At 32.5% G+C, this 13,143-nt stretch overlaps 1 protein-coding gene across 3 annotated transcripts in view; it reads right to left on the bottom strand.

Annotated features, from left to right (window-relative positions):
- Positions 1-314: 314 nt before the first annotated feature.
- Usp15 (ubiquitin specific peptidase 15) overlaps positions 315-13,143 on the bottom strand; it is a 116,568-nt gene continuing 103,739 nt past the window's right edge. For all 3 annotated transcript variants that reach the window (XM_076854804.1, XM_076854805.1, XM_076854806.1), the window contains 9 exons: positions 12,916-13,107; positions 12,008-12,123; positions 11,557-11,829; positions 11,099-11,169; positions 10,616-10,731; positions 9,814-9,963; positions 7,716-7,819; positions 4,771-4,859; positions 315-758 (listed from right to left, as the gene is read on the bottom strand). In XM_076854804.1, coding sequence (XP_076710919.1) covers positions 576-758; positions 4,771-4,859; positions 7,716-7,819; positions 9,814-9,963; positions 10,616-10,731; positions 11,099-11,169; positions 11,557-11,829; positions 12,008-12,123; positions 12,916-13,107 — 1,294 coding nt within the window. In that variant the 3' untranslated portion in view covers positions 315-575. The remainder of the gene's footprint in view (positions 759-4,770; positions 4,860-7,715; positions 7,820-9,813; positions 9,964-10,615; positions 10,732-11,098; positions 11,170-11,556; positions 11,830-12,007; positions 12,124-12,915; positions 13,108-13,143) is intronic.

Raw genomic sequence — 13,143 nt, 5'->3', positions numbered from 1 at the left:
ATGACTTATCAAGACTGTTTCTTGTATCATGATTTGGTTTTTTAATAGGCCCATATTGATTACCAGGGATAGATTTGAAAATTTGGTTTTCCAGCACTACTGCAGTATTTACGCCATATTGATACTGCAGCTAAACATTATAGTAGTATATATGGCAGCCTAATGTACATGAACTAGATTATCCAAAAACTAAGTTCATAGTTTCCTTGCAGTATAATCAGAGCAAAATAAATGACCAACATCCACAAATTTAACATTTGTCATCAACTCACATCCAAAAAATTAAAGAAAACATAATTCATCAAAACAGCAGCAAACTTAAAAGGGATTTATTTGTGATTTCCTATATATATTTAGCTTGTAAATACAAGACTGTAAATGTATTATGAGACAATTTCTGTTAAAGTTTTCATTGTGTTTCACTTCAAGTACTGCACAAGTTAAAATCTGATAAAGGATTTACATTCGGTTATCTGAAACTCCCCATCTCAGACTTGTTTTAATGTGGTGGGTAACTTCGTTTCCATAGATACCACCAGCAGGAAGTCTCTCTTTTATGGCTTCTAAGACTTTCATTAATTAGTGTGCATACAGTTTTCATTTTCTATATCATTGTCATTATCATTGCTATCTTCATCACTTTCTAATGGGATGCCTGTGGCAGCTGAAGCACCTTTAGTTTCTCGGTCAAGAGGAAAAAAGCCAGTTCCACTGAAAGTGTCTTGTCTCTGGTAGAAGAGAACATATGCTGCCTTGGACTGTCAAAACAAATAAAGGGTGTTAAAATGGTCACAATTCTTAAAGAACACATTAACTATAGTATGAGTATTTTACCTGGTATCAATTTTGTTAATGAGGCCCAAATCAAATAGAAAAAACCCACACATGGTCAAATGAAGTTACTAAAATTAAGTAAATATAAGATGATTTCTACATGTAAAGGAAAAATGCTTAGATTAAAATTTTTTTCTGTTATTTGGATTAAGAAATAAACATAACTATAGAATAGATTAACCTAGTTACTCTAACATGAAATAGAATTCTATGTCTTCCTTCCTTTCGTCTCTAAGGAAAAGGTGAGCTTTTTATCTAATAGTTGTTTCATCTCATGTTTGCTCTACAGTCCAACTTCTTCTACTATATTAAGGACATTTTCCATCAATTACCACTGTGTCTTTCTGTGTGAGTGTATGGTGGGAGTATGCTTGTGGTGCTGCTGGTGATTCAACCCAGGGCCTCCTCATGAGTACTAGGTAAGCACTCTATTGCTAAGCATCCCCCTCCACCCAATCACTATGTATCTTTTTATTTTATTTGGTACCGGGATTTAACCCTGGGGTACTTAACCACTGAGTCACATTCCTAGCCCACTTTATTTTTTATTTTGAGACAGGGTCTTGTTAAATTGCTGAGGCTGGCTTTGAACTGGTGATTCTCCTGCCTCAACCTCCCAAGCTGCTGGGATTACAGGTGTGTGCCACCACACCCCACTCATTGTGTATTTTAATGAGTCTTTATCTTCTAGACTTTTTCTCTTTGGCATTAAAAAATACTTAAGTTTTTTTTCATCATAAATCCCCTACCATTCTACCTCCCTTCTAGATGCCACATACTTCTTTCTTCCTTCCAACTAGGCTGATAGGGTAGTCTATACTCATAACTCACTCTCACACAAACTCAATTCAATGTAATCTAACTTTTGCCCAAACCATTTTAATAAATTGACTTTCACTGGGTCAATAACTTCTGAACAACAACGTAAATGGCTAATTTCTCTATAGTATTTAATGTCCTACCTACTACTTTTCCCTTCATCATTTTTTGGCTTCTGTGACCCCAGTTCTCTTTAGATCTTCTACTATCTCTTCAGGTTTCTTCTCAGACTACTCTGTGGCTTCATTAAATCCTAACCTTTATGTTTTGCACTCAGCTCAACTCTCTTTCTCAATTTGTATCCTCTCACTAGATAACTAATTCAAGCTTTTGGCTTCAATTTCTACCTAAGGCTGACAACTCAAATTTATAATTTAAACCAGTTATCAACTCTGAACTCCTCAAATTTATAATTTAAACCAGTTATCACCCTCTGAACTCATCTTATTAATACAACTACCTAGTAGAAATTTCTACAAGATAATTATCATATAGGTACTTCAAACTACACAGCAAAATTTCTTCCTAAATTCCCAATCTCGGTTAATGTTAAAGTAAGAGTCACCTTCAACTTTCCCCTCCTGCATCACTACGTCATTATTTATAAAATTTTATTTATTTTATACTGTAAATCTCTCTCAAATTCACTCTCCCCTTGTCTGTACTGGCACTACCACTAAGCTGATTAAGTTAATTGTGACAGCCTTCTGTATGGACTTTCTATTTTCTCTACTCAGTGCTTTAAATCTAAATGTTCTTGTAGAGAAGTTAAGATACAAATTTAATAATGTCACTCTACTGCTTAACAATCATCTAATGGTTTCAGTCATTTTTCTTTTTCTTTTTTTTTTTTTTTGGTACCAGGGATTGTGAGCTCAGGGGTATATAACCAAGGAGCCACATCCCCTGCCCTTTTTAGTTTTTATTTTGAGACAGGGTGTTGCTAATTGAGACAAACCTTGCTAATTTCAGAGGCTGGCTTTGAATTCATGATCCTCTTGCTTCAGCCTCCCAAGCCACTGGGATAACACCTGGCTGGTTTTTCAGTCTTTAAAGAAACATTTAAACAACTGGGATGCTGATTTTCTTTAAGACTTCTAATTACTTCCCCATATTCCTACAAGAACATTTTGTGCCCTTAAAACATCCTGCCCTCATGTCTCCTTTCTTTTGCAGTATTGTTCTTTTTGCTTAGAACCCCTTTGCTTCCTTAATTTACTCATTTGTATTAGTAGACTCAGGTCAAACAGCACTTTCACTATGAGGATTTCCTTAGTCTTATTTGCTTAAACTCCAAATCTGAGTTGAGACAGCTGTCTCAGGTGTAACCATAGTAAAATATTTAATGGTACTTATAACACAATTATTAACTTGGATAGTTGTCTAATTTTTTTTTTTAAGGTACTGGGGATTGTACACTGGGGTGCTTTACCACTGAGCTCCAACCCCAGCACATTTTAAATTTTTTATTCTAGATTTAGCTAGATAGTGTCTAGCTAAATTGCTAGGCCTGGCCTTGAACTTTCACTCTTACTGCCTCAGCCTCCTGAATAGTTGTTGTTACAGGTGTGCACTACCCAGAAGAGATAAAGCTGTCTTTTAATGCTGCTTGTAATAGAGTCCCACATATAAAAGACACCACATCCATAAGTAAGGTATTCAAATACTGGTGATGTTTGCACAACAAATCACCTAGAGATGCATTTCTTAGAATGTATCCCTGTTAAGTGATCCACGATTGTGTGTATGTACACACACACACACACACACACACACACAGAACCATCATTATTAAATGCATGGCAAAATCAAATTCATGTAGTGTATATAAATAAGATAAATTACTTGAAAGGGAGATTAGGGCAATAATGTTAAAGAGACTTTGAAGGATGGGATGTTGGCAATTTTAGGATATTTGGGCTAGGAGATAAAAGAGAACAGAAAAAAAATTGAGGACAAAAGAATGAGGAGTTTAAGTATAAATTGGAAATGTTAACTTAGGCACACACCATAGAATGACATTTTGGTCAATGATGGAAAGCATATATGATGGTCATCCTGTAAGATTATAATATATCTAAGTGTGTAGTAGGCTATATCATCCATGTTTGTGTAAGAATAATCTATGCTATTTGTACAACAAATCACCTAACAATGCATTCTCAGAATGTGTTCCTATTTTAAGTGATATATGACTGTATACACACACACACAAACACACACACACCACGGGGAAGGAGAGAAAAAGGGAAGAGAGAAACAAACATTTCAGTGCTATTCATGCAAGGACAGAATAAAACTATGCCAATAATTGGGCTCAGAAATTTATCAATTTGCTTTTATAAACTGAAGACTTTAAATAAACCCTTATTAAACAATTTTTAACTTTCTTCTAAAAACACACTAGTCATTTTCCATCTCAACATCTGAAAATAAAAATCTACTCAGATGTAAAAACAAATGTGGATGATAAATGAATGCCAGCGTAAACAGATGTAACATTCTTATTTTTCTACTAGTCACAGAATACCAGAGTAACAAGCATACAAAAGGAGTTAATCTTTTAAAAATTATATTGTTTAAAAGAAGTTAATAATTTTTAAAAGATTATGTCATTTTGAACTTAAAATTGTCTTAGGCTTTTAAAGATCATAGGTATGGTAAGGCACTTAAAAGATTTTGACTTTTAAGTAGTCAATATCTAAAATGGTAAGAGCTGATCTACTTTTTAGAGGAAAACTAATTTTCATTAGACACTCCATTGTACAAGTTACATGAAAATTTTTCAGACTGCATTTTGTGCTTTTGTTATGGGCAAATTTGAAGACAAGTGTCCATTTAGGGCACAATTTTATGTTTCTTTAAATCAGAGCAAGTGTCTCTTAGCTACTAGGCATGCTAGAATATATACAATAGTGTTCCATGGGCCCCTTTTATTAATTTGCCTTTTTTCTTGTGGTGGGGCAGTGTACAAGATAGGGATTGAACCCATACATGCTAACTAAGCATGTCCTCTACCAATGAACTATACCATCATCCCCTCCATTTTGCGAATTCTTATTCATTTCTTAAAAACAGTTGATCCCACAATTTTTGGGAAATACATAATATACTTACCACAATTTGGTCTTCAGATGCAGTGGAGACACTACTGTCATCAAAATAGTACCATTTTCCATCATCTTTATTTTTTGCAAAAGCAGTATCTAATGAGAAAATAAAATCACTTCTATGACTAAAATGATCTAGGGACTTCTCAAAACTCTATAATCATCTACGCAATAGCTTAAACTCTATTAATAATATTTACTAAGCACCTACCATGTGAAATAAATGTCTCATATTTTGACTGCTGTTTGTTTCCCCTCCCAAAAATCAACCATGAAAAAAGCTGTAAGAGGGAAGTGAGAGTCAAACTTAAACAAAACAAAAAACAAAACAAAAAAACCTGGCTAGAGGCAGCAATAAGAAGACAGATTAAAAGAATGTTTTAAAATTCCACACATGGGACAACCATTGCCTGATTCTTTGTCAGAGATTATCAGTAATACTCAGATCTCCTGAATCAAAGGCATGATGTTGTTTACAAGACTTGTAAACTTGCCGGATTAACAAAACATTTGACACCTAGTGTGGCAATACTCAATCATGTACTCTGATAAAAAACTAGTTTTGCAAGGAGTTGAGGAAAACAGCCATGCACTGAATAGCTTCCTTTGAGTACAGCCTCTCCCAATTTTTCCCCTTCCAATTACCTAGGACTTTTGACAAACAACTTCTGTACATGTTGTATTCTGTCCTATATCCTTTCTTAAATCTAAGCAAACTCTTTGCTGGATGAAGCATATTGTGTGTTGTGTTTGTTAATCTGAATTCAAGACCACTGTGAAGCAAAACATTCTCAGGCTGAGTAAAAAGACAAGATTGAACAATCTTGTGAATTATATAAGAGACAAATCTCCAACAAAAGTTAAGCCAATTAGAGAATTGAATCAAAAGAAAGCTAGAGCAGCACTTGTAATATCTGAGATAAAGACAAGAAAGAATGCCAAATCCCAGTAAAAGGAACTACACAGAGAGAAGACCTAACCATTGTAAAAATGAATATAACTATTAATGCAAAACAACCAATAAAACTATTAGGAGAAACAGACCAAATCAACACTTTAAATAGGAGTCTTGGGATAAATTTCCCTCAGAATAGAATGAACATAAAAAATAATCATGCAGTGTAATGATTTGGGTACAACTGACAAAACTATTTAGGGGGCCTGGGGCTGTAGCTCAGTGGTAGAGTCCTTGCCTAGCATATGTGAAGCATTGGGTTTGATCCTCAGCACCACATAAAAATAAATAAAGTAAAGGCATTGTGTCTATATACAACTAAAAAAAAATATTTAAAAGAAGAAACATATGGATTTATATCTCAATGGGTAACATGTTTTTTTCAAATGTATGAAAATTTAAAGAAACCATGTATTAGGCTACTGTCAAAGCTTCAAACTCTTAAAGATTAATATAGACAAAGCTCCCAACTGTTACCAAAAAACCCCCATGTACTTGAAAATTAAGCAAATAATTAAATGACCCTGGGCTAGTAGAAAATCAAAAGGAAATTTAAAAAAATCATAGTATTAAAACATAATAAAAATGCTACATTTCAAAATCCATCACCAAGACCTAAAGCAATATTAGTAGGAAGTTTATAGTTTTAATTATAGCTTTCAATATAGTTTCAAAAACAATGGAAAGCAAAAAGTTAAGTGGTCAACCCAAGAAGTTAGAAAAATAGCAACATAAAATGACAACCAATTACCTAGGACCTCTGTTAAACAGTTTTTGTCCATGTTATGTTGTTTCTTTTCCTATATGTGTTCTTTCTTTCTTTTTTGTGATGCTGGGGATTGAACTCAGGGCCTTGTGCATGCAAGGCAAGCACTCTACCAACCTAGTTATATCTCCAGCCTCTATATCTGTTCTTAAATTTAAGTAAGCTCTGCCATTGTGTATTTTCAGTTTGTTAATCTGAACCAAAGTAACAAGAAGAAAACTATCATCAAGGTAAAAATGAAATGAGACAATAAGTACAATTAACAAATTAATAAGATGAAAAGCAAACTTCTGGAAGGATTGATAAAAAAAGAAAAGAATGAAAAAAAGAGACAAAAACATAGCATAAAAGTATTATAAACCATTCTGAAGTATATTGGAAAACCTAGATGAAAAGGATACAGAAAAAGAGTATGGCATCCTATCTGTTTTACGGCTATAATTTTGATTTCAAAGTCAAATAACAATATAAAAAATTATAAGACCACTGAACTTATGAAATTTTAACAATCTTAGTTAATGAAATTCTACTGTGTATCAAAAACCACAAAAAAACAAGTAGGATCATACCAAGAATGCAAAGATCGTTCAACAGAAAAACCAATCAAGTGGAGGAGAGGGTGAATTTGTTTCAACATGGAAAGAAATCTGGCAGTATTTAAATACTCATTTAAACCTGGCAGTTTCATCTGAGTACACAGTTCAAAGAAATTTTCATGTAACAGACCAGAAACAATAATATTTACCAGTCTCAAAGGCAAGTTGGATATCCACCATATGGTGAATGCAGAGATAAAATATGGTGAATGTAAACCATGAGTAGTGAGGAGCAATGGACAAAATAGATAACAAAAGTATAAAGAAAACAAGCAAGATCTGCAGTACAGTACCAATTACAAAAGTGAGCAAATACGCATGGTTTATAGCACATGCATTAAACATGTTACAAAGAGAAGGGAAAAACAATGGAGAAGAGGAACCCCAAATGGACCAGTAACACTTCTTCCAGTGCCTTCAACTGCCAATGAGGAGTATGATTAACTCAATCCTTTCTTTTCAGATTTAAAAGAAAAGGTTTCAAAAGCTGATTCATTCATTAATCAATATTGCATAACTATTATATGAAAGACCCATCTGACATTTTACCAGAAGTAATAAATACCTTAAGGAAAAAAAAAATCAATAGTTATTCGAACATCATCATCAGGTTAAAATATAAACTGTCAACTTACAGTGTCCACCTCCCATCCCTCCATAATGGTTGGAAACAGCAATCAAATTATAGCGGCAAGGACCTGCATTTGGATTAATTAAGAATTCCGACATATCCAAGTCACTGTTTTTTTAAAGAGAAATGAAGTTAGTGTTATGTTTCCCCTAAATATAATAAATTCATTTTTTTCTTTGAAATGTAATGAATTCTATTCCCTTCTGCCAGTGTTGCCTCTCTCTATATTTTTCACCAAAGAAATTATCAAGAGTCAAGTAACTCATTATCATTTCGATCCAATGAATTGTTTTTATTTAATCAACTAATTTATTTATTTTGGTACTGGGGATTGAGCATCAGGGACACTCACTCAACCACTGAGCCACATCCCCAGCCCTATTTTGTATTTTATTTAGAGACAGGGTCTCACTGAGTTGCCTAGTGCCTCACCATTGATGAGTTGGCTTTGAACTCCTGATCCTCCTGCCTCAGCCTCCCGAGCCACTGGGATTACAGGCATGTGCCACCATGGCCAGCTTTTTATTTTAAAATAATTTTTAGGAATGATTTATACAGCAAAAAATAAAGGGAGAGTGAAAAACAACTTTCTTATGAGTTTTTAAAAATTAAGCTAGATTCTAGAACATCAAGAATGTCTGTAATCCCAGCTACTCAGATGCTGAGGCGGGATTGCAAATTTGAGGTCTGCCTCAGCAACTGAGTGAGATTCTGACTCAAAATAAAAAATAACAAGGACTGAGGATGTAGCTCACCTAAGTTCAATGCCCAGTATCTATCAATCAAGTCAACTGAAGTACACCTAAGTTCAATTCCCAGTATCTATCAATCAAGTCAACTGAAGACCATTTTTATTCTACATTTTCCTGATTTTGATAATCTATAGACCAGAAATGGGCAGCTCTCTTTGAAGTTCATAATCATATATGCATGAACTTGAAACACACCATCTTATATATAGTTTATTATTGTTGTTCTTACATTTGCATCATTTCTGGTTGTTGTTCTTATACTCACATCATTAAAAAGCAACAACTCTACTGGGAGTGTAGCTCAGTTGGTAGAGCACTCCCCTAGCATGTGTAAGACCCTGGGTTCTAACCCCAGCACCCCCGCCCCGCAAAAGCAATAATTCTAATTTTCAAATATACCTATATTAGAATCTAGTTTTCTTGCATTTACATTGTCAAAATGCTATATTCTTGAAAATTTTAATGGCTCACAATTTTGATAAATAACCTTTTTCTTCCTGCTCAATAAGTGGAATGAATAATTAATATTTTCAATTTTTTAAAATCACCTATATCCTTTCCAGTTCCTTTTGTATACACACCTGCCTTCAGCATTTGTCCACTTACTAACTGATTCAAGTAAGTTTTGGTGCACAAATATCATAAAATATGAAAGAATACTGTCACATGTTCTTTTTTGCAATACAGGATAATGCCAAGCTCTTTATTACAAAATATTGTGTGATGAAGTCCTTCCTGCTGCATGACTAAGTGAATGAGAATACAATGTTCCCTTTTTTGTCCTGAATTCTTAACTGTGTTTAGTAAAAGCTAAAAAACAAACAAACAAACAAACAAAAAGAGACTATGAAGATGGTTTCCAGACTTTGTTATATCTTTTTACAAGTATGATGTCATACCATGCAACAAGAAAAACTGAAGGATAAATGCATATAGGGACAATTTATTTCATTATTAAATCAACATTCTAAGCAATTCCATTTTTCTATTTTATAATATTTTAGTCATTTAAAAAAATTTAGGAATAATTGATGAATAATGATAAAATGAATCCTAGGAAAAACAAAATCGCTAAGTCCATAAAAAAATCTTATAATTATAAATGGGGTCAATGAACACATAAGGTAATGCAAGACACAGTGAGTTATATTTATTTAAAAAGAATATTTTCACTTTTGTTTTTTGGAAAAATCTCTAGGAATAAAAATTGTGAAATACCAACCCTTAAAATGGTTACACCTACTCAAAAATAAATTCAAATCTTTTATTAAGATACAATGACAAAAAGCATCAAAATAAGTTTGAAAAAAGTTAGAATGCTCCATGTTTATTAAGTACAATTTAACTTACTTGATAGGAAAATCAACTAAAGTATCCAATTTATCTCTCATGTATCGACTGTATGAAAATCGCTTGAGATGTACCACAAGTACTGGAGGAAGGGACCATAAATCCAATTTCTTTGTGGCTTGCTGATGTTCTTTACAATTTGGACAATACCTAAAACCAAAAAGAAATATTTAAAAGTTTGACAGAGGTATAAATGGCTAGCTCCATTAACAAAAACAACAAGCCAAAACCCCAGGGTAGGGGGGAGCCCTATATTTTCAGTGAGCAATTATTTTAGGAGTAATATATACCAGTTTAACAGCAACTCCTCTTTATTTTCAATACATTTTTAAAATAAGTCTAACCATTATAAACTAATACGCAAATAAATATTCAAATAAATGACGAGGGCCAGGTTACTTACATTTCAGTATGCTAAAAAAGATATGAATGTATCATAATATTACAAATGTGTGTTGAGACATAGGTATCAGAAAAATCTCAAAACTTTGGACTTTAATGGAATGATATCACAAAATAATTTCCCTAAAAAGCTTTTTCCAACACAGTTGAAACTTCTTAGGAAAAAGGTAATTATAAATAGTAAAATGACTATTAGGGAAAATATAGTAATGAGATTAAAGCTAATACTGGGATAATACTTTTGAAGATATTCCCATCCCTTTTAATAGACTATTACATTACAGAAATTTATAGCAATAAGAATATTTAGTAATCATTTTTTCAACTTGATGTAGCACATACTTCAGAATAAAGCCTTAAAGAAAATAATTAGAAACAATTATTTAACTTTGTCTCTTACCAGGGATCTTCAGCACCTAGCTTTTCTTTTGTTGTGAAAAGTTCAATGCAGTCTTTTAATTTCACAAAGGGTTTTTTAGGAGGTTTATATTCCACGCTTTCATGTTTTTCAAAATCCTAAAGAGAAGTATTTCTTGAGTTAAGAGAACAAATGAAACAAAACTCATTTTAGTGATACCATCTTACTATGAATAATAATGAAAACTCCTAAACTTTCAAGAGAATCATAAAACTTATTTCAGCTGAGATTTTTATCACACTTTTTAATAACTCCTAAATGACCTTCTATAATTAAAACATGTCAACAAAAAGCATGTTCAAACCCCCTTTAGTTTAAAAAAAGTTTGTGAGCAAATTTTTAATGGCAAAATATAAACTAATTTCAAGGAAGCAGAAAGTGTACAAAAGAGTGTGATTAACTCTAGCAATTAGAATAAAGTAAGCCAAGAAAAGGTAAAGAAGCAGTGTTTGAGTGATAACTTACCTCGGCAGCATTTTCATCAAAATATCTTTTTTTCAATTCAGGATCCCAATCCAAAGCAAGAAAAGATCTTTCTAAGGTGAAAAACATTTTTTTCTTTAAAATTCAATGTGTTTTACAACTAAAATTTGTATATTTTAACATTAGGGTATATATAAAAATAAACAAGGAGCAATTTTTTCTACTTGCACAAGATGATTAGGACAAATAACTGTTTCCAAGCCTTTAACAATGTGAGATCAAAAAAACAAAAAGATACAAAGCTGAAGCATGAAGTTAAACCCTGCCTTAGTAAACACTTGGATGTTTTAGTGTACCTGGATATTAAGGCCTTTTATTTAACATTTTAAAATAGATAAATGGTATTTTTCATGGTTGGGCTGAATTTCATGGTTTTTATATTTTAAAAAACCCACTTACTGAAATTTGATGCTCAAGCCATTTTTCAAAAAAATACTTACCATCTAGCCTAAGCTGCCTATCATCAAATCTTATATGCCTTGTATCGTCTTTGATGTAGTTGATATCAGTATTGCCTAAGTTGTTGAACTGGAATGTAAACAATCGTTTTTTGTGTCCCGTGAGTTGACCTTTGCAAGTTTCCTCAGTACATAATCCATTTTCAGAATCATTATCTCCTCCAACTGAATCTTCTGACTGACTATTTTCATTCTCTGAGGGAAGTTCTTGATCCTGGCTGGATTCATCATCTGGTTCATCTGTTTCCATTTCACCTAGTTTTAGATATTAGAGATCTTTAAATAAATCCAGTGTTAACATTTCTGAAATAATTATTTTACCTAGATTTACAGATGGTTTGTTTTTAGTTCCTTAATATCCATTTTTTTAAACTTTTTCTCTGAGGCAATAATCCAAGTGAAACATTTTAATAATTTAACAGGAAAGTCTTACTTGGTGAACCTTCTTCATGTATGCCATTTGGGCCATTCCCATTAATATTTTGGTCTTTACAGCAATGCAGGGATCCTTCAGTTTCTTCAGTTTCAGTAGATATTTTGACATATCGGCTTAATAAAATCAGAAATCAAACAAGTTCAATTCTACAGAGATCTAAAAACTATTTTCCACTCTACCAATAAAATGGAGCTTTTCAATGCAATAGCAGTGGTTATTTGGTAGATTTAAAAATAAATTAAAACTCAAAGCTTACAATTCCATAAGTAGAATTAATTGTGTTTTATTGTCTTTATAAAAAGAATATTTTCTTACTTCTAGAGTGTTATATCTGTCTTTTATACATTAAAGTTTGTGGCAAATAATTTCTCAACTTTAAAGTATTATAAGATTCCCATTTAAATGATATATATGTTATTGCAAAGAAAACTTGGTTTTATACAATGTGAACATTTTTAATAATATTTTTTTGGCACTAGTGATCAAAATGAGGATAATGTGATCTTTATGTATGAGTCATGAAACTACAATAATTAGGTATACAAGAAATAACACTGAACATGCCAACTATAAAAAAATTAAAAAGGATCAAATGGTGTTTATGATTACCTTATATAATTCAAATCAAGATTTTTAGGAAGGCAAAAAATGGACTATACATTGTGAATATTTATTCTTTTAAGACAATTAGTACGAGTTCTTGAGCTAGTAGTATGCATAAAGATATGAGACTTTTTCATGATCATGAAAGTAGATGACTGTAACCTGATTTTTAAATTGCTACCTGTCTAAACAAAGTTGAGATAATGTTAAATTACATTCTGGTAGTTCCTTGCATGTTTACTTTTTTACCTGTATTTCATTCCCATGCTTATTTTATTGAAGTAGAACTGTCTGGCACTTACCACATTCTCAAAAGGAGAAGATTATAGAGTTTATCTTCAGTATTGTTTCGTGGGACAGCCATAAGAAAAGGTTGACCAAAAAGTGAAGAACCAGTATGGTGGGTATAACTTGAGTGTCTGAATTTTTCTCTTAGGCAAACAGGAATAATCACATGTTCTGTATCTTCTGTCCTATTGATGTTAATTTCAAACCTATAAGAACACAATGGACCATAAACTCTCAAAATC

Source organism: Callospermophilus lateralis, chromosome 4, assembly GCF_048772815.1.
Source record: "Callospermophilus lateralis isolate mCalLat2 chromosome 4, mCalLat2.hap1, whole genome shotgun sequence".
NCBI lineage: Eukaryota > Metazoa > Chordata > Mammalia > Rodentia > Sciuridae > Callospermophilus > Callospermophilus lateralis.
This window is presented reverse-complemented; position numbering and strand designations above follow the sequence as displayed.